The sequence below is a fragment of the Pseudochaenichthys georgianus genome, chromosome 20 (assembly GCF_902827115.2).
Source record: "Pseudochaenichthys georgianus chromosome 20, fPseGeo1.2, whole genome shotgun sequence".
NCBI classification, from domain to species: domain Eukaryota; kingdom Metazoa; phylum Chordata; class Actinopteri; order Perciformes; family Channichthyidae; genus Pseudochaenichthys; species Pseudochaenichthys georgianus.
The window spans coordinates 13,899,662-13,927,232 of NC_047522.1; the positions used below are offsets into that span (position 1 = coordinate 13,899,662).

The 27,571-nt window shown below is 41.0% G+C and overlaps 1 protein-coding gene and 1 long non-coding RNA gene across 4 annotated transcripts; both read left to right on the plus strand.

The window, feature by feature from the left end:
• The first annotated feature begins 557 nt into the window (after nt 1-557).
• On the plus strand, nt 558-21,545 carry LOC117465778 (coiled-coil domain-containing protein 106-like). 3 transcript variants are annotated; one of them, XM_034108793.1, is made up of 5 exons: nt 558-714; nt 17,832-18,049; nt 19,411-19,623; nt 19,706-19,912; nt 20,644-21,545. In XM_034108793.1, the coding sequence occupies exons 2-5, from the start codon at nt 17,842-17,844 to the stop codon at nt 21,021-21,023; spliced, it is 1,008 nt and encodes a 335-aa protein (XP_033964684.1). In that variant the 5' UTR covers nt 558-714; nt 17,832-17,841; the 3' UTR covers nt 21,024-21,545. The 3 variants fall into 3 exon arrangements, with proteins under 3 accessions (XP_033964684.1, XP_033964685.1, XP_033964683.1); XM_034108794.2 differs by lacking the exon at nt 558-714 and adding an exon at nt 12,203-12,491; XM_034108792.2 differs by lacking the exon at nt 558-714 and adding an exon at nt 12,502-12,708.
• LOC139435902 (uncharacterized) lies at nt 6,333-10,663 on the plus strand. The gene is made up of 3 exons (XR_011645113.1): nt 6,333-6,679; nt 10,286-10,346; nt 10,429-10,663. It is a non-coding gene; the product is annotated as an uncharacterized lncRNA (long non-coding RNA).
• Nucleotides 21,546-27,571: the final 6,026 nt, after the last annotated feature.

Consider the following 27,571-nt stretch of genomic DNA (forward strand, 5'->3'; position numbering starts at 1 on the left):
GTGAATGTGCCACTCAAATTACCCAGCTGGTAATCTCTCCCACCTCCATGTGTTATGAATTACAGTTCACACTAAATCACACAGGTTGCAATTTTTTTCCTTCTAAGTAGCTGTAAAATAGTCTAAACAGTCCTAATCTAAGAACTCTGTCTTTATAATTTCTTCAAATGTATACATTTGAGGGAATTATTATGATTCTCAATTAAGAACATCTGGTGTCAGTTCTAGACTAATTGGGGGCCGTGAGGGGGGGGCAATAATTTAATGAGGGGCACATGTAATGCATAAAGAAGGAGTTACTTTGTTACTTTGGCCAAAGATAAAGGACATTAAAAGAAGTTTGGGGTAACATTATTTATGCAGTAACTTCCTTATTAAATTACATTACTTAAACGTCCAGGACCGCCCATGCTGGTAACATTACATTCTTAATTTGCAGTATTGCAACCGGTTCTTTTTACGCCACTCACATACAGTAAAATGGTACAACTTTTTGTAGAGTCCCTGAGTGCAGCGTTGCATGCTATGGTTACGTCAGTGCTCTCTCTGGCCCCGCCCCTTTCTCAGAAATGCATGTTGTATTGTTGGCTGGATTTTTCTCGTCTGTTTATATTTTTGAAAAACGGTGCACTTAATACAAAGTGAGACGTCAGCGTACAGCAGCACAAACATAGACACACATCGAACACCGTTTTTAACCGCTGGACCTTGAAGGTACGTTCTCCTCTTCTCACCGGCTTTGTTGCTCCCTTTTACCCCTATTGCTTGTTATTACAGTCAAGCATCCATCTTGGTAAAAGCTCATTAAATCCCCCTACTAATCCTGCTGACTTTCCGCTGCATTATCGAATTGAATTAGTATTTGTGCCCCATGTGCAAAAATGTGAAAGTCCAATATATATGTGATCATTCCAAGAGTAATTTAATGCATTGTGTCAGGTGTTGAGACCAGATGAATCACTGCAGCGTGGTGTGTTCAGGTGCTGCAGCTTGCACATGTAGTCCATCATCATCTCCATGGAGACGTTAAGTACAAACAGTCATGTCCACTTCCTGCAACAAAAATAAGTACTGCTCTTCATTAATCTGTTCTACCATTGAATATATTGTATCGGTATCAAGCAACTGAATGCACCAACCCTTATATTTGTGGATATTGTGCATCCAGTGACTATATAAGGCAACAACTTATAATACGGTTACAAACATCAAATAATGTGATTTATGACATTATCAGGAATTCCTCTTGCTCACCATTAAGAAGTCACTATGCAATAATATGATAATTGGCACTTGAGATTCGAATAACTATGAAAAAGCCTTCCAATTGTTTTAGTTTTTTTAATAAATCAATCTTATTTATATAGCCCAATATCACAAATGTTACATTTGTCTCAGTGGTCTTCACAGTTTGTACAGAATATCAGTATGACAATACGACACCCTCTGTCCTTAGACCCTCACATCGTACAAGGAAAAACTTCCGAAGAAAACCCAGTTTAAAGGGGAAAATGGGAGAAACCTCAGGGAGAGCAACAGAGGAGGGATCCCTCTCCCAGGACAGACAGACGTGCAATAGATGCCGTGTGTAAATTGAAAAGATAATACATTTGCAACATAGGTAGTCCAAATGTTTGGAAATAAAACGTATTTCTGTATTACATGGCCTTCATATAATCATTTCAAACTTAAATAATCACTGCTATAGTACGTTTAACCCACAGCCTTGATTTCTTCTTTTTGATTGTAAAATCTTATAATTACAAGGTCCTTATTTCATAAAATATCTAATAATTACGAGATCCTTATCTTGATATAAGATTAAGATCTCATAATTGCAGGATTTGTATCTTGTTGCTATAGAAACAGCTTTAGTTCAAGTTGAATGTGTGCTAACTATTGACACAAACATTGCTCCTGCTCTAGCCTGTGTTAATGCTTCTCTCTGCAAGTGTGATGTGAGCTGTACTGCCAGGCAGGCAATGATTTCATACTTCATCATTAAAACATCGGGATTTTTATATATATAAAACTATATTCAAAAAACGTTCAAATGAAGGAAATATGCAATTAAAAATAGGACCATTATCCCCTCTGTGATGCCCCTGGGGTTCATCTTGAGAAGGTGTGGCTAGTGGCTGTGCTGCATCCAGCCGCCTTAACTCAGGGCCTCTGAGTTAAGGCGGCTGGATGCAGCACAGCCACTAGCCACACCTTCTCTGTCCTCCCTCTGCTTTGGCCGCAAGGTGAACCTCGAAAAGTCCTCGAGAAAAGAAATCCCGCTCTACAGAAGTGGAACTACACAATCTTTAGTTCATAAAAAAGAACGAGTCATGCTTATCCACCCAAAAAAATGCGTCGCTAAAATTCCTGCCAATTCTTCTAGGCACGTAATTATTGGCTGAACTAGTCCCTTCAAAGCGTAATAATATCTTGGTCCAAAGTAGTGCCACGGTTCGTCACGTGATCGTGCTCCACCAATTGGGTAGCTGCATATTGTCAACAGAAGTGAAAGATGGCCGCCTACATGGTTGCGCTAAACCAGACCAAATGGATTCTAAACAGTGTTTTATGTCATGTTTTGTCATATGTCTTAATACATCACTAAGTCCGAGGTATTTGCGTTATATACGCGGTATTTGTGAGAGGTTTTACTATCTGGGAACAGAGTTGACCATCGAATCAACATTGACTAGCAGCGTTTATCAGCCAACTCCAGCTACAAACAATTTCCCCACGGGAATTAATAAAGTATATCAAACTCAAATGTATCAAACTATCATTCCTGGACTACCATGTTCGCATCGCTAGATTCATTGGCTGAGCTCGTGGATTATTCCATTAGACTGAGGACTTTTTGTCTGTCTGTTGTTACCCTGTACACGTTAAATGCACTCTTAAAATGACTTGATTTCATACATAGCTGCGTCCAAGAAGAAGGTTAACTTGTTACGTTAAGTAATTTAGATCAATAAAATGCAGTACTTCCAGGCTGAAGACTTTTCTTTTTGTCGCTGCTTTTAATTGAACTATTCATATCTTAGACTGCACTGTATTTTTTCTTTTAATGTTTATTTTATTAGCTTTTCTTTTTAATGACTGATTTTAAATGCCATTTTCTTAATGTCTTTCATTTTTTGTAAAGCACTTTGAATTGCCTTGTGTTGAAAAGTGCTATATAAATAAACTTGCCTTGCCTTGCTTTTACCAATGTCCATTGATTCATTTATTTACTCATTCATCCCTCCACAAATGAAAACAACACTGATGAACCATAAAAACGAGATGTATTACAAATATAAAAAGGTATGACGTAGAAAACAGTAGAAAACAGAATAAGGACATGTAATGGAGTATAATTGATTGGTGTCAAGTGAACGTGATCCGCAGCCACGGCTGGGCGGAGCGGCTGAGTGGTGCTGTGATGGCCTCAGCTGGTTAAAAGAGTCCTGCTGATTATACTCTGTGTTCTGGTTTGGTTGTGAAGCCACACGGTGTTTTGACCGCTGCATTGCACTGCAGAGAAGAGACTATTTGTTTATTTAAAGGATGAACACTGTTTCAACCTCGTCTGGTAAGATACGATAACTTGGAAATAAATGTACCAAAAACAAACGTATCTCTGAGTGATGTGTGAGCGCGTCGGCCAGGCGCTAAAACCAAAAGAACAGAAAAGAGCTTAAGAAAGGTGGAAAGAAGGCTCTTTTATTCCTATTCCTCACTGTCAGTGTCAGGGCAGTCATCGTTCTCTTCCTGTTTCTTTTTTATTTGCACAATTTGAGCAACGACATAAGTCTGTGCAACAGAGTCCTGCAGAGAAGCATGAACACCTGCCTTTCTCACAGGCAGACTCTTTACAGCTGCAGTGTATCACATGCAACACACTGTCAGGGGCAGGATTTCTTGTCATCCAGGTGACGTGTAAGTTCCCATCCTCTATTTCCCAACCATATCCAGCAGGTGATGGAGCATTAATTTCTCTTTTGAGACCTCATTATTGCCCTTTTGCAGTGCTGATGGAGGGCATCAGGAGTAGGGGGAATGCTTAATTCTGGCAAGGCCGATGATGCCATACAGAAAGCCTTGTACCTAGCATCATTTACATCGTCGGCTGCTGGCTGATCATATAGGTGACATACATACCGGCAAAGAAGTGCAAATGTTGATTGCTCCAAGTCAAAGTTAGTACCTACATTTCTAAAAGCCTTAAGGTAGTCATCTTTCTCACATGCAATAGCAAATGACTTTCTTTTACCTTTGCCATAGAAAGCGCTTGTGGGGTCACACCCAGAGAACGTGTGAATTCCAATCAAGGCTGTGCAGCATGTTGGGCATGTAAAAACACCCGTGTGTCACATTCCTCATGATCACACTGCAGGTCTTCAACAACATCAACAGTGGTTGTTAAACTTGTGGTTTTCAGCCACCACGTTCCGAGAGTCTCCCTTCAAGCCGAGCCACCGTTGTAAGCTTGTCCTGTACGTATTCCATCTTGTATTGGCAAAATAATCAACCTGTTTGTGCTTCACAGACGTAATATGCCTGTAACAATGTTTGTGTGTGGATAATTTTTGACTTTTTGTGACTTTCTGGTGCGTCTGGAGCCTTCTTTCCAGCTTTCTTAAGCTCTTTTCTGTTCTTTTGGTTTTAGCGCCTGGCCGACGCGCTCACACATCACTCAGAGATACGTTTGTTTTTGGCACATTTATTTCCAATTATCGTATCTTACCAGACGAGGTTGAAACAGTGTTCGTCCTTTAAATAAACAAATAGTCTCTTCTCTGCAGTGCAATGCAGCGGTCAAAAAACCGTGTGGCTTCACAACCAAACTAGAACACAGAGTATAACCAGCTGAGGCCATCACAGCACCAATCAGCCGCTCCGCCCAGCCGTGGCTGCGGATCACGATCACCTGACACCAATCAATTATACTCCATTACATGTCCTTATTCTGTTTTGTACTGTTTTCTACGTCATACCTTTTTATATTTATAATAAATCTCGTTTTTATGGTTCATCAGTGTTGTTTTCATTTGTGGAGGGATGAATGAGTAAATAAATGAATCAATGGACATTGGTAAAAGCAAGGCAAGGCAAGTTTATTTATATAGCACTTTTCAACACAAGGCAATTCAAAGTGCTTTACAAAAAATGAAAGACATTAAGAAAATGGCATTTAAAATCAGTCATTAAAAAGAAAAGCTAATAAAATAAACATTAAAAGAAAAAATACATGGATAAAAGTTACAGTGCAGTCTAAGATATGAATAGTTCAATTAAAAGCAGCGACAAAAAGAAAAGTCTTCAGCCTGGAAGTACTGCATTTTATTGATCTAAATTACTTAACGTAACAAGTTAACCTTCTTCTTGGACGCAGCTATGTATGAAATCAAGTCATTTTAAGAGTGCATTTAACGTGTACAGGGTAACAACAGACAGACAAAAAGTCCTCAGTCTAATGGAATAATCCACGAGCTCAGCCAATGAACCTAGCGATGCGAACATGGTAGTCCAGGAATGATAGTTTGATAAATTTGAGTTTGATATACTTTATTAATTCCCGTGGGGAAATTGTTTGTAGCTGGAGTTGGCTGATAAACGCTGCTAGTCAATGTTGATTCGATGGTCAACTCTGTTCCCAGATAGTAAAACCTCTCAAAAATACCGCGTATATAACGCAAATACCTCGGTCTTAGTGATGTATTAAGACATATGACAAAACATGACATAAAACAAGCATACAGCACTGTTTAGAATCCATTTGGTCTGGTTTAGCGCAACCATGTAGGCGGCCATCTTTCACTTCTGTTGACAATATGCAGCTACCCAATTGGTGTAGCACGATCACGTGACGAACCGTGGCACTACTTTGGACCAAGATATTATTACGCTTTGAAGGGACTAGTTTAGCCAATAATTACGTGCCTAGAAGAATTGGCAGGAATTTTAGCGACGAACTTTTTTTTGGTGGATAAACATGACTCGTTCTTTTTTATGAATTGAAGATTATGTAGTTCCACTTCTGTGGAGCGGGTTGAAACGATAACAGGGTTCACTTTATGGCCTATACAGGCAACTGGTTTTGGTTGAGTATGTTATGAGTTTTCTCAGTTGCTTCACTTTGTGCACTTCATAGACCCTCCAGAAAAACGCAATTATGCGATCGCATAATTTACCGCATAATCAGCAAAACGGCGCAGATTTTTAAAATGGCGCATATTTATTAAAAGGGCGCATAATCCCTGCATTTTTTCACACAAAATTGAGGGGGGAAAAAGTTAACTCCTCTTGACGTGAAGTAGTGATGATGATGCGACGTCATCAGTTCGCGCATCACAGAAGGTAAACAACACCGTAGAGTGAACGTGTGGAAGTGGAACTCACACGAGAGAGAAAACACCAAAATGAAAAAATCTAATCCATCTCATTTACCGACGAACATTTCTGCTAAAGACCGGGCAAAGCAGTTCCCCGATGTCTTGCACGAAAGTGGGGGGAAACTATTCTGCACCCCGTGCAACTGTGTGTTGGAGCATTTGAGAAAATCGACGGTGATGACCCACTTTGATTCATTCAAACATTCGAAAATGCTTTCTGCTGCTGCGGACAAGAAAGCCGAACAACTCACGTTCACCGAGCCATCAACCTCCAAAACACTTTCGAGGGTACAAGAAACGAGGTGAGTAGCCTACAAGATTGAAGCTGGTCTGATAACGAACGAGTAAATGAAAACAGAATAAGGCGGATAAGTGTGTGTGTGTGAGAGTGTGATTAAAATAGCCCAATTGCTTTTACAATAAATAAACATTGAATGTGTTTAATTGAACAGTAAATGGGTTTAACGTTAGTGGCAGGTTGTGTGTGAGAGAGAATAAATAAGACAGCCCAATATTTAAAAAAAAAACTATTATTTACGCATATTTAGCATATTTCGCAACTTCCCGCAATTTCACCGCATACTATCACATACAAGCCCTGCATGTTTAATCGTATAATCAAGGATATTAGCCCGCATAATCAAGGATTTTTGCCCGCGTTTTTCTGGAGGGTCTACACATGTCCATGCAATCCTCACCCTGCATTTACATTTATACCACTGACATCCACACCTCATGCTTCATTTGTTTTGCACTTAATTCATTTGGCTAATTTGCTTTAATAAGTATCTTTTGTTTAACCGTTGATATGGTGTGTCTCCTCTTTGTTGTGGCCTTTTGAGCCAGGTCATAACACCTCTTAAAATTACAAAAAGTCTGATGAGTCCTCCTAATTTTGAGAAAACACCTCCATATGTTTTTGATTTTGTGAATAAAATGCCTTTTACAAATTATTTGGCTATAACATGGTTTTGCTTACTTTCTGAATTTCTTACAAAGTAAGATTAATTTTAGTTAGAGCTTTTTTAAATCTCCTGATAAATGTCTACCACAACAAAGTGTTGGCATAGGACAAACCTATATGTTACAGATACAAGATTCTTACATGCGAAGTAACCCAAAACATATTAATAATGTTGTAATCAGTCTGTCCATCATCCTCAGTTTATACAAGTTCTGTGTATGATGAGAATACTCAGAATATGCAGGGACCAAAGTTTTAAGCGTTGCCAATATGGCCATTAGGCGCGTTCACACCGCAGTACTTTTCCCACTTTAGTTCATCAGAACTTAGTTGATCAGAACTCTTTAGTTCTCATGAACTAAGTACAGATCGCGTAAGTACAGATCGCACCGGAATAAAACCCTGGGGGAGAATTAGGCAAATGAAGCCGCTGACGTCACTTCTTCTTCTTCTGCTTTGGGTTTACTGGCAGGCCACAAAGAACTTAACGGCGTATACTGCCGCCCAAAGTCCCCGGCCGGAAGCAGTGTTGGGACTGTAACGCCGTTATTTTTGGCAGTAGCTAGTACTCTAACGCATTATTTTTTTAACTCAGTTACCGTTACTACATTGTTTGTTACTCCGTTATTTTGTTTTATATAGTCTCAGGCCGTTTCTCAATCGCGAGTACACATGCTGCAGAGCAACTATTTCAAGTATACTACGTCATCGAGTGGCGCCGAATGACTGTTTAAATGCCCAGCATTCTGCGCCTCTCTATGACGTAGTATACTTGAAATAGTTGCTCTGCAGAATGTGTACTTGCGATTGAGAAACGGCCACGGCCTCGGCTCCCAGACGTTGGTGAGCGGCGCCAACAGCGAGGCGAACAGAGATGAGAACTGTACTTAAGTACAGTACTTAGATAGTAGGCTTGTTTGAGACGCGTTGCGGATCGCCTCGAAAGTAGACGAGAATAGCCGATCGCAGCCGGGGGAGGTCTCAAAAAGCTCGCCTGAAGTCGGACAGCTCGGATTCTTCTTCTTCTTCTTCTTCTTCTTCTTCTTCTTCTTCTTCTTCTTCTTCTTCTTCTTCTTCTTCTTCTTCTTCTTCTTCTTCTTCTTCTTCTTCTTCTTCTTCTTCTTCTTCTTCTTCTTCTTCTTCTTCTTCTTCTTCTCTCGGTTTTTTGGCGGATTGCAACTTTAAGGTGCATACCGCCACCTCCAGAGTCGGCTTGACTCGGTTTGCATTTATAAAGAATGCACAAATGTGTTTCATCGTTAATGTCAGATATGTACTAAGTAATACATTTGTTCCTGCTCAAGATTAGATTCAACTTTATTGTTATTGCACATATTACAGGTACTGAGACAACGAAATGCAGTTTAGCTTCTAACCAGGTGCAACAAGCAGTGAAGTGAAAAGTTGTACACAATAGACAGAATAAAATATAGAATGAATTGAATGATGAATAAACAGTGAGGGGTATGAATACACTAGATATACACAGCAACCTGTGAGCAGTATGAACAGTGTGTATGAATATGCTAAGATATATAAACTATGAAACGGTAAGCAGTGCAAGTATAGTATAAAATATATAGATATTAATTTCATGATGATAAACATTGTGGAACAATGATGAAAAATGGGAATGGATGTGGCGACGTAAAACTGACACAAAACAACAACAAACTTTTGTCGAGCCAATTGGAGAGTTTCATCAGCAGCTGCAGCACGGGGTAAAATCCACCAATGAGCACTCGGCTCGAGATACCAGCGAGACGTTTCCCATCAAGCATTTAGCTTCCGCAGCCCGTGGAGTATGGCGTTATATTTGTGCCTCTATCCTGAGCATGCAATGAAACATGTTGAGCATAGAAAATGCTATTGAGCGCGCACTTGAACATTTTTGAGCACAGAGAAATATATTTTCTCTCATAAAACTCCTGCTCCGTGCGCAAGCAGACCGCTGCACGCGCTCTCTCTCCCTCGCTCGCTCGACATCTCCAACCTGTGCGCGCTCAGCTTTGCCTGCGCTCGCTCAAGTTGTCACAGCGTTACAAATGTGCCACAAAACCAACCAATCGGAGAACTCGAGAAGGTCAATTCTGATTGGCTGGTCGTCTCCAATCATATCTTCTATCTGAGATGAGAGAGGGATTTTCGGTTGCCATCAGGCTGTTGACATTCTTATTACACATCCATCGTTGACATTTACAGGACATGACAGACTCGAATGAAGAGAATAGCACGCCACAGTGTCAGGTGAGTTATACATTTCTAGTTTTCTGATATCACGTTATTGTTTGCAATGCCTGAGTTTGCTAGCCGGCAACATAGCTATAGGGGTAGTTTAAGCAAACCGCTTACAAACCGTAGCCTACATGTACATGAACCCTTCTGAGGTATTGATTACTTGCTGTAAGCATTAGAGGTGGCAGAATGACAAAACATGTTTCTCTCTCTATCACAATTTTGGGTTGACCAGAACCTGGACCAACTTCTGTTTCCTCTTCTACAATGGGCATAGAACTTGCGTTAATTTTCAACCGGACAGATGAGGCTAGGATACCAGATAAAGTTAACAACACACGTTAACCATGAACAGCCTATTAATCCGTTCTCTTAATGTTATTTCTTCCAACGTGCTTTTATCCGAGGTGGAGGGAGTTACATATTAGTTAAATATAACATTGGGGCGTGTGATTGTAGTGGGTGGAGGTGGTGAAATGAGGATATCCATTTTGGAGTTCAAGCTAGTATAATATAGTTAACGAACGTTACACAATAATAAGGAAGAGAGCTATTTGTGTGATACATCGCTATTGATATGGATTTAGAGTGCATATTTGAGACTTCCAAACAGTAAACAAAAACGTAACTTATGGGTGAGTGTTTTTAGCAGAGTCATATAATGTCCTTGTGATTCTGTTGATTATTACCTGTCTGTATTATGTTGCAGCTGAGCTGATTTTGGATTGATGGCAAAGGGAGAGCGACTTAAGTGAGAGTGAAAACACAAGGTAAGTTTAAAATAGGTCAGCAATTTCCCATCCTATAGGTTGCTAGATGTATCTAACCCTTTCTCCTGTCTCCCTCTTTCAGCACAAGAACCCCAGGGGGATTCAACGGAGCCTGAAGACCTGCAATGAGACCCTCACCCTGCACCTGAGTCTCAACTCCCAGAGTTTAGCAAGCCTCTCCCTGTTCTTTATTTTTGATTAAACAGATGTTAAGCTTCGCAATGGTGTGGTCTTCGTTTTGTGAAAAATATGATTACCTCACATATTTAGTTGCTGTTTTTGTCTTTTGTGATGGTTAAATTGCTCCTGCTGACTTGAGCCAGACATTCTTTCCTCCTCTCTGTGTCAGTGGGGAAACTTTACATGTGTACTCCTTTCTCTGAGCGCTTGGAGCATCCCCCGGCAGCACAGCAAACCATGGGGGAGACTATATGCCAGGACAACACAGAGGAAAAGGCACAGACAAACGGCATGATATGCTATTCAATGTTTATTGAATTCCATTTATTTACAATGGATCTTCCTAAAACAACACATTTAACATCATCATCATGCTGCTGCTGCTAGTGCTTTGACTCATTGTGCTGTCAGTTGACAATCATTGATAGGCACCTGTGGGTCTCCTGTCCTTTCTGAAAGTCATAAAGATTACATTAGTACTTTAGATTACTTGTGTCCTCAATTACCATGGGATTACTGAAACCACCATGAATTAAAGAAATGGTAGAAATGTATCTAATCAGAATTTTGAAACCTTCCTTCCCTCCCGCTAAATATATCAATAAACATTAGGATGTGACGCTCCTGACTACCATACAGGTTTAAGAAGATAATATTTGTTTTAAAGAATTCAAAGCAATAAACAACAGCAACAGGCTCTAACCAAGGCAACGTTAGCCTAACATGTATATGTTAACAGGTAAAATAGCTGTTCACACTATGTATATTTTCTACTTTCTCTAACCCTATTTAAGATGTTTACATTTTCGATTGTTTAATTCTAGTCTTTTAACTGTCTAATGTACAATGCCTCCTTGTCTTTTGCTGCTGCAGCGTAAACATTTCCCCAATTGGTATAAATAAAGTACTTCTTATTTTATCTTAATCCTCAAATATTAACACATTTAACTTAAAAAACACATTGATGTAACTACATACACATATCGATATGTTGTATACATATTGCAAATCAAAACCTTTATTGACCACTAATTACCAACAATTTCATTTCTATCCTGTTATTAATGCATTCAAATTGTGATTCAAATGGCCCGCCACGAACTTCCGGGAACTTTCTGAACCACGTGATGATCAAGCATTTTGGACTTCCGCTGTCGCAACTCTTCTCCGCTCGACCAGCCAATCAGAATGGGCCTTATCGAGTTCTCCGATTGGTTGGTTTTCTGGCACATTTGTAACGCTGTGACAACTTGAGCGAGCGCAGGCAAAGCTGAACGCGCGCACAGGCTGGAGAGGTCGAGGGAGAGAGAGCGCGTGCAGCGGTCTGCTTGCGCACGGAGCAGGAGTTTTATGAGAGAAAATATATTTCTCTGTGCTCAAAAATGTTCAAGTGCGCGCTCAATCGCATTTTCTATGCTCAACATGTTTCATCGCGTGCTCAGGATAGAGGCACAAATATAACGCCATAGTGGAGAGGAACTGCGCCGCCTCGCCGCGCCTCGCTCTGTCTGCGGGCGTCTTTGTCCCGCGAGATTTCAACGTCTCATGTAGGCGAGCCTCCAGAGCAAGTCGGACAAAATGACTAACCATCATGCACCTGTGTCACATGCGGAGACGCGCTGTGGGCGTGTTTGTGATTACTAACAAGACTATCATGGCGGCGGCGGAGCTCAAATCGAGTTTCTCCGCCTGGAGATATTCTCACCATTTCACTTTTGTCGAGCACAAAAAAAAGAACGTTTTAGTTAAATGTAAGTTGTGTCTTGGCGGGACAAAGAGCCTATCTACTGCCCAAAACAGCAATTCAAATCTGTTGAAACATCTGCAGAAACAACATGCTGGGACGAAGCTAGTAGCTAAGACCACAGACCCAGACTCATCCGACGCCACTCCACCTAAGCAACAGCGGCTGGATTTTAACCGAGGGACTGCTAGCCAGGGAAAAGTTGATAAAGCCATTGCACGGTATGTTGTAGAATACATGCAGGATATTTCTGCAGTGGAGTCACCCGCTTTCAGGGAGCTAATACGCATGATATCATGTACGGGCGGCACACGGCATATGGAACGGATTGTGTTTGTATAGACCACATTGCTTAGCAGAGTTCAGTGATGCCTGATTAGTAATGTCCTCTTTGGAGAACTCGGGGGGTATGTTCCTGATGAACAGGGAGGTGGTGAGGTGCATGTCAAGTTGATCAACAGATTGTATTATTCTCCAATGCAATAACAGTACTGAAATGAAGGCTATAAGGGCATTAATGGTAGCCCTTTTTTTAAGTAACTAAAAAGTTACTGTTCACAGTAACGCATTACTTTTTGGTGTAAGTAATCAGTAAAGTAATGGAGTTACTTTTTAAATGAAGTAATTAGTAATGGTAACTAGTTACTAGTTTTCAGTAACTAGCACGGTACTGGACCGTGGTAAATGTGGTTTTATATTGGACATTGGATATTCGACACATTCGAAAAATCTATTTAACACTGGCTTCGATGGACGCATTTTTGTCAAACCAACTTCGATGTGTTAATACAATGCCTGCCTATATAACACAAAGCTTCTTTTGTCAAAAAACCCACCTTTTGATTTTATACAATTTTTTTAATGTTAAAAAATGCTATAAATCTATTATGCGGCTTGACCTTTTCACCTACCCATGTAAAAAAAATGCCTTACGCTCATCAATGGGCTTTGCTCGGAATGTACATTTGCGTAGTGGAGATGGCTTTTCATGTATCGGACACATTTTATCAATGTCCTCAGATCTTGTTGGGGGCTCACCGGTTTCAGTAACGACTCCGGGGAAGATCTCTGTTTTGTGGACAGAGACCTCCCGATATTTGTTTGGTTTCCAACCTGTCTTATCATTCTGTTTAGCTGTGTCTGTGTGGGAGGCGAAGTTGAAGCTTGGATCATTCCTCATGATTAGGGTTGGGTATCGTTTGAATTTCCACGATTCCGGTTCTTTGAGGGGCAGGGTAAAAAAAATGATACATGCTTCTTCAACCAAAGAAATTACATTTATTCGAGAAACTTTTACACAGGTTAGTTTACAGTAATATTCACATGAATCAGTCTGTTTATATTCACTGCTATGTAACTGTAACCTGAGAACCACTGAAGGTACAACAGTGCAACAGTCCAACTTTTAAAGAACAGTTCTTTTTGAGAAAGGCATACAGGGAAGAAAGGTTTGAACATTTTGAAGTAAAATGCTTCAATCTGGTGCACTTTAAGCAGAATTACTAGAGACTAGATCTAACGTATTTTATTTTTGTTGTTCATTCATATTTTATTTATGCATATTTTTTGTATCTCTCCAGTTTAAAACGATATGTCTGGTTTACTGTCCTATAGTATACATTGGAATGATTTCAAACCTGTTTTATCCCAATAATTATAAAGGAGAGCCTTGGAAATATGTGTTTACATCAATTGTGATCAAACCGTTTGAGACCCACTGAGATAACTTAGACTAAAGTGAACGATCTAAACACTCGGAGTCCTTTACCTCACTGAGCTGTAGCTATCAGCCTCAGTCTGACAGGAGAGGACTCTCCTCCACATCATTGGAGAAACATCTTCTTCTTCCGTTAGAGCAGCTAGCACCAGATGCTAATAACAACAGCGCCCTCCCTCGCTCACTCGCACGTTGGCTGTGAGCTGTGGGTGCCAGATAAGCCAACATCCCCCATTTTCATCACTTACAGCGCCCATCGTACAGGGCGAATGAAAATTATAACCGGGATGAAAAGGGTGTTGCATTTACTTAATTATGAATGTTGTTACATCAAGGCCAAAAATTAGGATGAGCACCAATGGTCAAAACAAATTGTTTTCCTCCCAGAGCTCCCAGCGCAGCGCCTCCACAGATCTGGCGCCCGAGGCGAACATCTATAACGCCAGTGCAACGGGCCGGCCCTGGTCTCAGGTTACACTGTAGGAAGTGTAGGTACAACGCTACATTTCCTGCCCCGCTGCAGTCATGCAGTAGGCTACGGAGAGCGGCGAGAAACATTTCCTCAGGCATCGAAAAGCGGAACCGAAATTCACATTTCTAAATGATGCCGTTGGAATCAAAATGTTGGAACCGGTTCCGAACCGGAACCGGTTCTCGGTACCCAACCCTACTCATGATAGCCTCCTGGCTGACAAAGTTCACGAAGAAGTCAAAGGGTGGATAGTGGACAAGATTTTGCCGCTTGTAGGATGCACCGACTGATGCCCTCTTTTCCTGCAGACCGAATAGAAGCTTCTGAACTATTGGGTTGACGCCTCTGGCTGTGTCGAGGAAGGAGAGACCAGGCAAGTCTCCTTCTGCTTTGGCAGATTGAAGTTCCATTAATACATCACTTAACTTTGTCAGTTTGGAATAATCTTGATTTGTTATTTTAGGAAAGGTGTCATGACCGTTTCCATGCTCTGTAATTCTGAGGTTTTTCATTGAATTGAAGCAAACCTGTAGCAACCAGCGCGTGCCGTGCAAAATATCTCACAAAGTCATTCAGGTTTGAGTCGTCATGACTGTAATTTGGAGACATGGGATGGGGTGATGAGGAAGGATTACCAGGTTTTGAGGCCTGTAATACTGTCCAGGAGTACAACGGTTGTTCTCAAACTTTACATTGCGTGAACCACGAGCACACTCGTCTCCGTTGATGCCAGGCTGCTGTGAGGTAATATGAGGTGATTGGGATCCAGGATTGGTTTGATGGAGAATGAAAGGTTTGGCTTCTGGTTTGAGCTGTGAATGTGAAATGCTGTCGCCAGGACTTGGCTATGTATTTGCTGGTACATAAAGATCACTTAGTTGAGGTTTAGCCTCCGTTATTTTGGCTTGGTCAGCAACATATTTCTGTGTGCGTAATGCTGCTTCCAATGATACAGAGCTTAACAATTTTTTACTCCTTTCTTTCTCAATGTCTAAATCCTCAGCAGCTTCAAATACTTCTGCTTCAGCTATAGCCGCAGCTGTTTCTTTCTGTATGTTGAGCATTTCCATAGATGCTTCCAACTTAGCTTTTCCCAGCCTTAGATTAATTTCCTCTTCGGCGTAGGAAAGACGTTCTTTAGCTGCTTCTGCTCTCGCTCGTGCCCTGACTGCAGCGGACCCAGTTGATGATGCTTTTGATCGTAGTCGGGAGCCTGAAACACGGGAGCGTGTGTTTAGCGAAGAAGCCTTTTCTGTCATGGCACCGTCTGATAGTGTACCTCTCTTTAGACACTGTTTTGACGGTCATCCAGTGGCTGTATGTGAAGATGCTGTCATTGTCTGCCAGCTTACACTGCGTTGTCCTGCCTGCTAAAATGCCGTATTTTCACTGTGCTGTCCCCGGTATATGTAGTGTATATATCTTAACAGCCAGATAAACTCCCTCCGTACACTAAGACTCTGTTAGCTGAGTTCATCAGATGTGTTTTGACATGGGTAGGTGAAAAGGTCAAGCCGCATAATAGATTTATAGCATTTTTTAACATTAAAAAAAATAGTATAAAATCAAAAGGTGGGTTTTTTGACAAAAGAAGCTTTGTGTTATATAGGTAGACCCTCCAGAAAAACGCGATTCTGCGATCGCAGAAATTACCGCAAAATGGCGCATATTTTTAAAAAGCCGCATATTTATCAAAAGGCCGCATAATCCCCGCATTTTTCCACACAAAGTTTTAAAAAAAAAAGTTAGCTCGTCTTGACGTGAAGTAGTGATGATGCGCGACGTCATCAGCTCGCGCATCACAGAAGGTAAACAACACCGTAGAGTGAACGTGTGGAGCTCACACGAGTTTCTCTTCACCAAGATGAACAAATCTAATCCATCTTATTTACCGACGAACATTTCTGCTGAAGACCGGGCAAAGCAGTACCCCGATGTCTGGGGGGAAACTATTCTGCACCCCGTGCAACTGTGTTGGAGCATAAGAGAACATCGACGGTGACGACCCACTTTGATTCATTCAAACATTCGAAAATGCTTTCTGCTGCTGCGGACAAGAAAGCCAGTCCCTAACTTCCGAGTAAACCGCCAGAACGCCGACACCTCCTCATCTCCACCGCTCCCATGTTTTATTTTGTGTTGCCATAAGTTAGTCTCTCTGCGTTTCTGCGCTGGGCTAATGCTAATGCGAGGATAATAAAATGGCGGCTTCACACAACTTTTTGGGAGTTTTACGTGGCGTGGTTTGTATTCCGCCCAGCCAATCAGACATAGGAACCCTTTTCTCCCACGAAAGTACCGTAGTACCCCTCAATGCAGTGTGCAATGCCTCATTGTGCTCAACGTTGGCGGGAGCTCAACCTTTGCACGTGACGTCCCGACTCCCATGTTGTGTACTTACGGTACTTACCTATGGTACTTACCCAGTCACAAAAGTAACATATTATATCTTATATTATTAATATATATATAATTCTGATGTCTGTGGTTATTTAAACATTCCATCACGTGTCATTTCACCTTCAATTCACGGTTTTCAAAATGTTAGCCACATGCTAATGCTAACCGGAAATTAAGCATTTTCAGAATAAAAGTGTTAAGTTAATAGTTAGTGTGAACTTCAGGTTTTTTCAGAATAAAACTGCTTTAAATTAAAACCCTGTATTTAATTTACATCATATCAACATTGATTTTAATTTCTTACAGTAGGAGAGGTTTTGGGAGGAGGAGGAAGATTAGGATTAGGTAAAAAGGTAGGGAGTGGTTAGGGTTAGGATGGGGGGAAGGGAAGGGTTAGATTTAAGGGAGGGAAGAGAACTGCTACCCGGGAAACAGGATGCAACGCGTCATCTGTGAAGCTCCGCCCACGTTGAGCTCCTGCCCACATCGAGCTCATTGAGGCACTGCGCCCTGCAGTGAGGGGCTTCTCAAGATAACTGCTACCCGGGAAACAGGATGCAACGCGTCATCTGTGAAGCTCCGCCCATGTTGAGCTCCTGCCCACATCGAGCTCATTGAGGCACTGCGCCCTGCAGTGAGGGGCTTCTCAAGATAACTGCTACCCGGGAAACAGGATGCAACGCGTCATCTGTGAAGCTCCGCTCACATCGAGCTCATTGAGGGTATCTCAAAGTACCTGCTCTCTAGCAGGGACGGAAAAGGGGGTAAAAAAGGTTCTGATGAACTCATTTTAGTTCCGACTCTATTTGGTGTGAATGCGACATTTCTGAACTATATCGGAACTAAAGTGGGAAAAGTACTGTGATTGTGAACGCGGCTAATAATGTTTTAAGATGTTGAACATTTTACCAAATTACGCCAAAAGGCGGTGCTAGATAACAGGATCCATTACTCCCTCTGGTGCTTCCCCAGGTCTGTAGAGATGTCGTCTGTGTGGCAGCAGGAGCCGTCGGGGTACTCCCCCTGCGTGGAGATCGACTCCAGCTCTGTGAGGGTCAAAAACACACACACCTCTCCGGCCTGGCTGAAGAAGGAACAAGACGACCTCTGCATCATCAAGTGGGAGAACTTCCAAACTGCTGCCTCAGCTGATTCTGTTCAGGACAACACACCCAGCAGCGCCATGTCAGGTAACTGCACTTCTCTGAAAATATGTCAATGTTGGTATATACGCTTTAAAGGTCACCTATTATGCAAAATCCACATTTTCATGTATTTTATACATAAACAGGTGTCCCCTCCGTGTAAAGAGACTCATAAAAAAAGATTTGCTCACTTTTTGTCCTGAACCATTTATATAAAAACCTGTCTAAAAATGAGCTGATCAGATTTTGGCCACTTTATGATGTCATAACGATTTTTTGGATTAGCCAATAACCAACCAAGGTAAGCCCCCCCCCTCATCACCTGAATCTCCTAGAGCACCATTGTGTTCTTTTTAACCAAATATCTCTCAGAGGGGCTTGGGGAGTGGCTCCTTATTTTCATCTAAAGCAGTGTTTCTCAAACTTTTTCATACCAAGGATCACACCAATAAAAAAACACATCGTTTTTTACAAATCGCCTGAAAATGTGTGATGAAGGTATTTATCTGGGCTATATCATGCAATCAAAAGTGAAACTTAAGCTTGCACCATTGCGGAGATATTCCCGCGAGAGTGCGGACAACTTTAATTAATTAATTAATTTCAAATGTGAAATTTTACCAATTTACTCACGGCCCACTAGGGGGCGCTCACGGACCACACTTTGAGAAGCACTGATCTAAAGTAACAGACCCAGAATCAGCACTTTTGAAACAGGGCTGAAACAGAGGGGTTTATGGGAAGCCACAATGCATGATCTGTTTGGTATTTCGAGCCAAACACTTCAGAGACATGTTTTGTATATATCTGAGACCTATAATATATTTATGAAAAACAGTATAATAGGGGACCTTTAATAACCTGGTGCAATCAAATGAGAACCACCAGTTGCAATTGTGAACTTGAACAAAGAAATCTGAAAAAAAACATTTGTATTTGAGTTGTATGATGTACCCTTTGAATCTGGCTTTGTTTGTGATTTTTTTTATTTACGTGTCAGATTATGAAGACTTATGATGTTTTAATTCTTTATACAGTTCATTTTTGTTACCCACGCTCAACAGGTTACAAAATAAGTGGTGTGAAAGCAACAATTCAAGGCTTTATTGTCATTTGCACATTAGCTGCAGTGTAGATATGGCAATGAAAAACTTAAGTCACAGGCTCCTCCAACAGTGCAACATGAATATATGTAGGAGATAGAACAAATAAAACAGATCAAATAGTGCAAGAGAATGTTTTCAGATGTGTAAGTATGCACAAATAACATAGAAATAGTGATACAACCACATGAACAGAAAAACACATTTTATGCCAGTGAAACAATGTTGGTAAAATAACAAAAATACTGTGGAATGGAACGCTGTGTTTTTTTTTCATGCTTCTTCTTTCTTGTCTCCCTCCAGCTGGCTCACAAGCAGAGAGCCTGCCCCCCCGGGTGCTGCTGACCATGACCAAGCTGCAGTGCATGCTGGAGAACAAACAGGAGCGTATCGCTGCACTGGAGAAACAGGTGGAGGACCTGATGCAGGACCGCAAGTTCCTCAGGAGCCAGATTGAAAACCTCACCAGTAACCGCTCCATGTCCACCTTTGCATCTCCCAGTCCACTCACTGAAGGTCAGTGTCCGTAGTGACCATATGTCTGATTTACACTGGTTGGATACTGTTGTAAATGTCGTTTTTTGTTGATCATACGCAGCTCCTAGACACAGCAAAGTGCAGCACTCGGAAAGCAAATCTCGGAAGAGAGAAAGAGTTTCCTCGTGTTCCCCTGACAGCAGCGACTGCGCCTCCGAAGCGTCGGGATCATCAGAATTTTCAGCGGCCTCAAGTGAACACAGAAGGAAAAAACACCACAAAGACAAGAAAAGATCGAAGAGAGGGAAGGACTACAGCAGGAAAAGGGGTAAGATAATGTCTTGTCTTTATAAAGATGGTTATATATAATATAGATAACATTTAAAATGTGTTTATTTGTTTATTGTGCTAGTGTGCTTCCCTGACCATTCAAGTCTATCATTAACAAATCCTACTGTTGTAAGGGCAAAGATAATAGTTATGTGATGTCAAATGGATGTAGATTTCCTCCCTTTTCACATCGGTAAGAAATACTGATAACTAGAATGAAAACCCACAGACCTCCAAAAGGGAAACAAATATTACATTCTTCCAACACCACACAAATGCAGCTCTAATTTTCTATCCTTCAGTGTTAATGAAAATCAAACAACATTTGTGTACCAACCATTTATTGTTATTATTATTATTATTATTATTTTGAATGGGGTTACTTGCTTGGGCCATGCTAGCCCTTTCTACCAAATCCTAAAAATATGTAGTTTTTCTGTTATTAGACAAACAATCTGACCAATAAAGTGAACCAAAATTTAATTTAAATTAGAGCATGTCAAATTAGAATTGATATGAAATAGAAATCTATAAAACAGACTATTTCAAATACAATTGCGAAGGAAAACTTAGTATTTTCTATTGTAGTGGGACTGACGGACAGTATTTTATTTTATGTTCAAAGTCACTTCTGCATGTGCTTATCAAGAGTCTGTGTCTGTAATGACTAAATATTCTTCATCACCTCTGTAGTAACAATGTAAAAACATGCCTTGTTCATTCCTCCAGCCACCGGAGTCCAGTACGTCATCCACCGCTACAAACAAGTCCTGTCATCCTTCATCAAGAAGAAAAGCATGAGTGAAGCCTTCCGTCACCTCGGAATCGACCGGAACACCATCGCCAACACAGCATGTATTGCCGAGCTCCACCTGGCCGGCAAAGACATGGTCCCCCTGGTGGGGGTGTTCCGCCAAGGAGAAGAGACCCTGGTCAGCTACGCCCAAAGGTGCACCTTGGTGATTGACAGTGACGCTGACCTGTCCCGGAGGATAGACATTATGAAAGCTAATGGAGAGCTTCTGCCCATCTCAGGGAAAAGGCCCAGAGGGTTGAATTCTCACCTGCAGCAGCTAGGGGGCACTGTAGAGAGCATTTTAATAGGTTGATGATTATTTCATTTGGATGGAGAAGTGAGACATTATGCCTTCAGAGATGAAATTCTTTTGATGATTTTCCACTTATCAGAAAGACTGGATTTAAATGTCTGATGTAGCATTTTTTTTGTGTATTCACATCTCAAAGAGAACAATAATGTACATTATTTTCAATATATTTAGAATCTCATTCACACATGTAATGTTTATTTTTTACATAAAATACATACAACTGATTTACAGCTGCTATCACCTATAGATTTTCCTTTTTTAAATGTAAGAAGTGTGTGTAGTGTTAGAAAAAGCCACAAGATGGCAGTGCTCACATATCAGAGAAATCATTCCTACTGTCATTTACTTCCAAAATGGTGGATAGTCAATTTCCATTTCCCAGCACTTTGTTTTTTTTTGGAGGTGCTCATAGACTTTGTTTTCCCTTTGATTCATATGCTGTCGTTGAACCAAATTATTTGAAAACGACATTTGTTACAAAGTGTGTCCATGTTCCTGAACTGCCAAGAAATGAAAAAACACTGTCCATATGAAAATGTTGTCTTTGTTTTTTATCCTAGGGTATATTTTCAGTGTCCTGTATCGAGACACTATCACATGATAATACTTTACATGTCATTTAGTAGAATACAGAACTGTTCAGAAGCCACCTGATCTCAAGGGATGGGGAAGGAGCCCTAACATCAATCACATGATCAAACCGTACTTCTGTCTTCTGCAAGCTGAAATGCGATTCACAACGAACGAAATGCAGAAAGAGTAGTTGTGGTGTTACATTTGCTGTCGGAGGCGTATTTGTTTTGAGTCTCTTGACCACAGCAGTTGTGTCAACAGATGGAAAAGCTTGGCGAGACATCCTTGGGCGATGGAGAGTGTCAGTGCAAAGTGCCTTGCCTGCTGTTTGCTTTTCACATGGAGTGACAAATAACTTGCGCAGAGCCATTAAGAGGCTGCACTCGGGCTGTTTATCGTTGCATGGGACTGTGTCACTGTCGCTCCCATTCACACGCCCGCTATCTGCTTATCTTTCACTCTCCCAATGTCCGTCCCCTAACCCCTGTTCCCCCTCTACTGTTTTGAACTCATTCAGTCATTTCTTATTACTTCTCATCGCTTCATCCTTTTTTTCCCATCTGTTTACCAAAAACAAAAGAGTTTTAAATGGTGTACAACAATTTCACCCCAGCAGAGGGCACCTTATGTTTCTGTTTCTCAGCCAGAGGGGACACATGCATTCTGGTCTGTTGAGGTAGAGATGGGTAGATGTCTCTGCCAACACATATCCTCCAACTTCCTGAGGCATGCAATCGTCACTTCTGCTCTCCTTGTCACCAGCAAGTCACAGCAAATCCTCAAATTAAAAAGGACGCCGAGTGAAGATGTTATTGAGGTATATGACCATTTCAGTGTTGCATTCCCCCCAAAAATGGTCAGCCTGTTCCAAAAGAAAGCAGCAAAATGCAGCTTCCACCTGCTCCATAATACTCCAGAGTGGCAGCTGTGATTTTGGTGTTAATGACTCGGGTGATGGAGCTCAGAGCTGGAGATGGAGATAGGATGTCGGCCTAATCGAGCCTGAAGCATGCTCTCCTCCTCCTCCTCTTCCCCCGGCAGTTTGACTCACACTGGTAGCTGGGACTCCATTTTGTGTCTTTCCTGGTTGCAGGTGCCATGTCATTGCGGAGTGCCTCCTCCCTATCCAGCTTTGATCCTGACCTTGACAGAATGAGCATCTGGACAATTCTCACGGAGAGAAGCGTGTAATGACCACCAATCATTTCACCAGTTCAAGCACGTAAAATGTGTTTGAACTGGTGAAATGGCCCGGGTTATGTTTTGTTGTCATACTGCCAGTGTGTGCCAGAATTGCTGCGTAATAAATGCCTTGTATACAAGGATTACAAGGCCTGGAATAGAGCAAAAGAGGTCAGACTTGAGCAATTGATTTTGTGCTCTGGGGAAAATAGTTCTTGGCTTAAAAAACACTAATACTGAGATCATTTTAAGATATTGAGTAGATTGTGTTGGCCTCTCCATGGGTTTATTGTTTCCTGCTGATTTGGTGGATGCCATTACATTTATCATTTCAATAGAAATAATTGCTTGGATTGTTGTGTTTTATGAAAACCTTTTTCACAAATTTAGCAGCATTTCAAAAAGCATCCTTTGTTTCCCTGTCGTATTGAAGGCTGTATGAAGTAGGGATTTTCGTATTTTACATATTTCGACGACCATATTTTTTTTGCATGGATCAAATTTGTTGAAATTGTTTTGGGGATGGAATACTGCTTCTCGCTTTTTCATATCCATATTGAATTCTAACTTTCAGCAAGAAAGCTAATAACTGTATTTGTTTTAAACTACTGAAATCTTTGGAAGAAATCTTTATTTTCTATTTGGACCAAATTATCTTTGAAATTGTCCTATTTTGACAGCAAATTAAATACAATCTGTTTGAAAGTTTGGTAGCTCTGCCTACAAAGTACAAGTTATTCTTGCATTTTAAATTGTTTCATATCTTTAGTATCTACAGGGTGAGTGGTGTTTTTTAACAGTAGTGACATGATCCGGCTTTCCACTCAATGATACATTCCCCGGAGCAAAGATGACAGCTTCATTACAAGAGGACTAAACAACATACCAGTAGTAATTAGAGTTACTCACATTTTCACCTTGCATTTGGAAAGGATTCCAAATGTGTGGTCAGGCTGAAGAGAAGCAGGAGAGGCATGCTCACACAGATTTGAATTCCTGAATGTGAACGGACAGTTGATGTGACGGTGTGTGAGAGCCTCTTCACCTTTCGTTCCCCCTTGTTCCTGCTGCTAATGAAATCTCAAAATAACCTACTGGCTGTGGAGAAAGTGGGTCAGAGCACCAAATGTGACACAGGCATGTTTTTATTCTCAGAGCTATTGTCTCATTCACTGCATGACAACCCACCGCCCCCCCCCCCAGTTGTCATGTTCTATTGTTTATGGCCAGACTCAGGATGGTGCACAATTTTCTTTCTGTAGCTGATCAGATTTGGTGTGTTGGGTAATGCAATTCCACTATATGTTGTACTGTTATCTTACTGCAATCTTTAAAGGGGACCTATCATGCAAAATGCACTTTTGTATGTCTTTTATACATAAATATGTGTCCCCAGTGTGTCAGGGAAGTCTCAAAGTGTCAGAAAACAAAACCCTCTCTCTTTTCCTCCGTACCCAAATCTCTAAAAACGGAGGTACAACGGAGCTGATCCAGATTTGCATCCGATATGGCGTAATATATTAAAAAAAGACCCACGGCCCTATCAGAAACGTTGCTATCAGAAACAATGCCCGACTGTTTTGGACTTAACCTGGTCTTTGTTTACATTAGCAAGCATCGCTAACCTGTAGGCCTACTGGAGAGAGTAGGCTATGTGTAAAAAAGCAAGAAATAATAAAAGGAACTCACCCTGTGGTAAACCCGCAAGAGAAAAAGCATTTGAGCTCCATACTGTTTCAGAAATAATCATTGATGTGGTTTGGAACATGATATATGGCGTTTAATCACGGCAGCATTTAGCTTTATCTCCGGAGAATTCTGAGCAGGCATTAGCTCCCCCTCCTCTTTTTTTTTTTCAAGCTAAGGACCCCAAATCAGCACTTCTCTAACAGGCCTGAAATGGAGGGATATAAGGGATGTCTAAAATCCATGATCTGTTTGGTATTTTGAGCAAAACACATCATAGACATGTTTTTAATATATTTTTATATATCTGAGACCAATAATATATGCCTAAAAATAGCATAATAGGAGACCTTTTTAAATATGGATATTGAGCCAAAGATAGGTAAATGTGCTTGGACGAACGTAATTGGACAAACTTCCCCCTTGCCATGTCAATTTATGAAATCCATACCACTGTCAAAACAGCCAAGAAATAATAATCATTAATGACTTGAATTAAAAAGAGCAAACAAAGCGAAGATGTTTATCTGGAGCTTTCTACAATGACAGCCTTTTCGCCTCGATCAACAAGTCTTGATGTATCGTTGGTGTGCTGTCCGTCTGGTTGTCACTGATAAGAACTTACTGGGGGGTGCTGGATAATGGTATCGCCAGCTTAAAAAAACGGAGGAGGGGGGCAGTAATGTATTCGTGGGGGAATTGTGCAAACAGGCGCCCATAACCCAAACCTCATCTCCGCCCTCTGAGCACATTTGGGCAAAGACAGCCCCTATGATAGAGCGAGTGAGGGGGGAGGCGGGCGGCGACATCATGCTGCCATAGTCATTAATTGCCTTGAGCGTGATTTTATTCCTGAAGAGACAAGATGGAGAAACTCAGCCACAATATGCGCTTCGTCCAATGAGAGCACAGAGATCAGCAGTTATACAGGTTATGTTTTGTTGAGATTCTACACTGTAGTGATCTATTTCTCTGTTTGTACAGCACCTGCATGGTTTTGCCTCTTTGCACTGAAGAAAATATGTAAAGCCGGTATGACCTCTATTTTCAGGGTCAGAGGCACTAACTATTGTCTGGTTTGTAACCCCCGGGTGTCCTCAGACTGACAGTGATGCCTCAAGGGAGAAATGGATGAAAAAAAAGGATAATTGGTTGCATGCTGTAAGCGTTGTTTCTAAAAAAATCAAATATGTATCGTGGTAGTTCGGTCATGTTATGGATATATTTTCAAAGCTACAAGTTAAAAAAAGATCTGATTTATTTTTCTCCTCCCCAGGCATGTGACAGCTACGTCCAGAGATATATCATTTGGACACGTTGGAGATGATGGTATGTGACGTAAAAGAATACGCAGGATGACAGCATAAAGGAACCCCCCGCCTCAAAACCCCACCATCAAATCCTGTTGGTTATTCGTCCAGTGACGCAGGACGAATCAGACATATTTGGCACAAAAAAGAAAAATAATTTGAAGGGGAGTGGAGGACACACAAGTCCGGATGCAAAAACCCCACAATATGTTTCAGAGTATCTGACTATACAGTACATAAGTGGCAGGGATAATTTGGATTTTGTCCATCATGTTTAGTGGGTCTCATCTCAGTGGGGGTGTCTAATCTTGATGTGTGTCGGCATGAGATGGTTGTTCGATTCTGATTATTAAATCATAGCAGTGTGGGTAGTCTCTTAGTTAATGACAGGAAGAAAGTGAAAATAAGTAAAAAAGGGAACGTGGAAGAGAGCAGATAAAGCCACTGGCCATTAACCCCCAATCAGAGCTGTCATATTATCTGGAAACACAGACAGATGGGGGGTTTGGCCTTGGGGCTTTTACTGTCTGCCTTAATAATATATTGCATTGCCATCGAGAAGTTGAAGCTTGATGAAAAGGATAGTGATTGCATGTCAGACACTTATTATTATCGAAGGTCTAGCCCGGTTGTATTTATTTTCATTTTGGGAAGAAGGGATTACGTCAGAATAAGGGAAGCTCGGCTTTTCTGTGTTTGCACTGCTACATGACCTCTATTATGATAACAGCTGTTAATTACACAGTGCTGGCTTTCCCAATGTAACGTCTGTTGTTTTCACACATTGCAGGTCCCCCCTGTGTGCCCCATCTCTTTCACAGACTCAAAGATGTATGCTCTTAGGATTTTGGGGGAAAATACATACACTTTTCGTGCATTCCGGTGTTATTTCAGATTTTGGTGAAAGCATGAGAGGTGGGTGTGTTTGCTCCCGCCTGTGAATCTCAGCTCAACCTGGCAGCACTGTGGTACATGGAAAATCATGTGTGAAGCCATATGGAGAAAAAGCTGATTCAGTTTTATCGTATTGTTCAATTTAATGTGTTCCATCAGGGAATTCAAGCACTACATAATAACCTGAGGAAAAGGAAGTGAAACTCAAAAGGATACACAAAAAGTCACAAATATAATAGTAGTGTTGATCCACATTCTTTTTGACTTGCATATCTAAAGTCCAACACCAAACTTCTAGGACTTCCAGGGATGAGAAAATTAAAACACAGAGACATATGTACTTATAAAAGAGAAATGAATGCTGAAGAGCAACATGGCGCATTTGTTATACAACTCCTCTTCACTGGGGAAGAGGACAAACTCCTGATGATGAGTCACTGTTGGGACTGCTCAGCATCCTGTCACGATCCCCGCTGATAGTACTTATGTGGGATGGCAGGGGAGTGGGAGGGAATAGGTCAACAGCAGTTTGTTGTTCACGCTGTAATTTAACTTAGCTACTGAAAAACCTAAAATAACTAGGATTTCGTTTACCAATAGTTGCATGGCTCTATTGTTATTAATGTTGCAATTGATTAATATCCAACATGAACAAAGACATACAACTTTACTACCAGCTGGATTTAATGTTTAGTGCTCAATAGCCTTTTTCTCTTATATGTATATTACACACTAAATGAAGATTGCAAACATTGTAAACAGAATGACAGCAAATGTTAGCGTTGTCATGATATAAGCATATTGATGTTAGCATTTAGCTCAGCACCACTGTCCCTATTAAGGCTAGTCTCTTAGTCCTGTTCATATATTATTTGAAAAAATAAAGAACATCAATTGTGTATT

Coding starts and splice junctions, on each gene's coding strand:
- LOC117465778 (XM_034108792.2), top strand. CDS start 12,653: ATGTCCTCTTTGGAGAACTCGGGGGGTATGTTCCTGATGAACAGGGAG. Junction 12,709..17,831: donor ATGAACAGGGAGGTGGTGAG/GTGCATGTCAAG, acceptor GTGCTTCCCCAG/GTCTGTAGAGATGTCGTCTG. Junction 19,624..19,705: donor TCCCAGTCCACTCACTGAAG/GTCAGTGTCCGT, acceptor GATCATACGCAG/CTCCTAGACACAGCAAAGTG.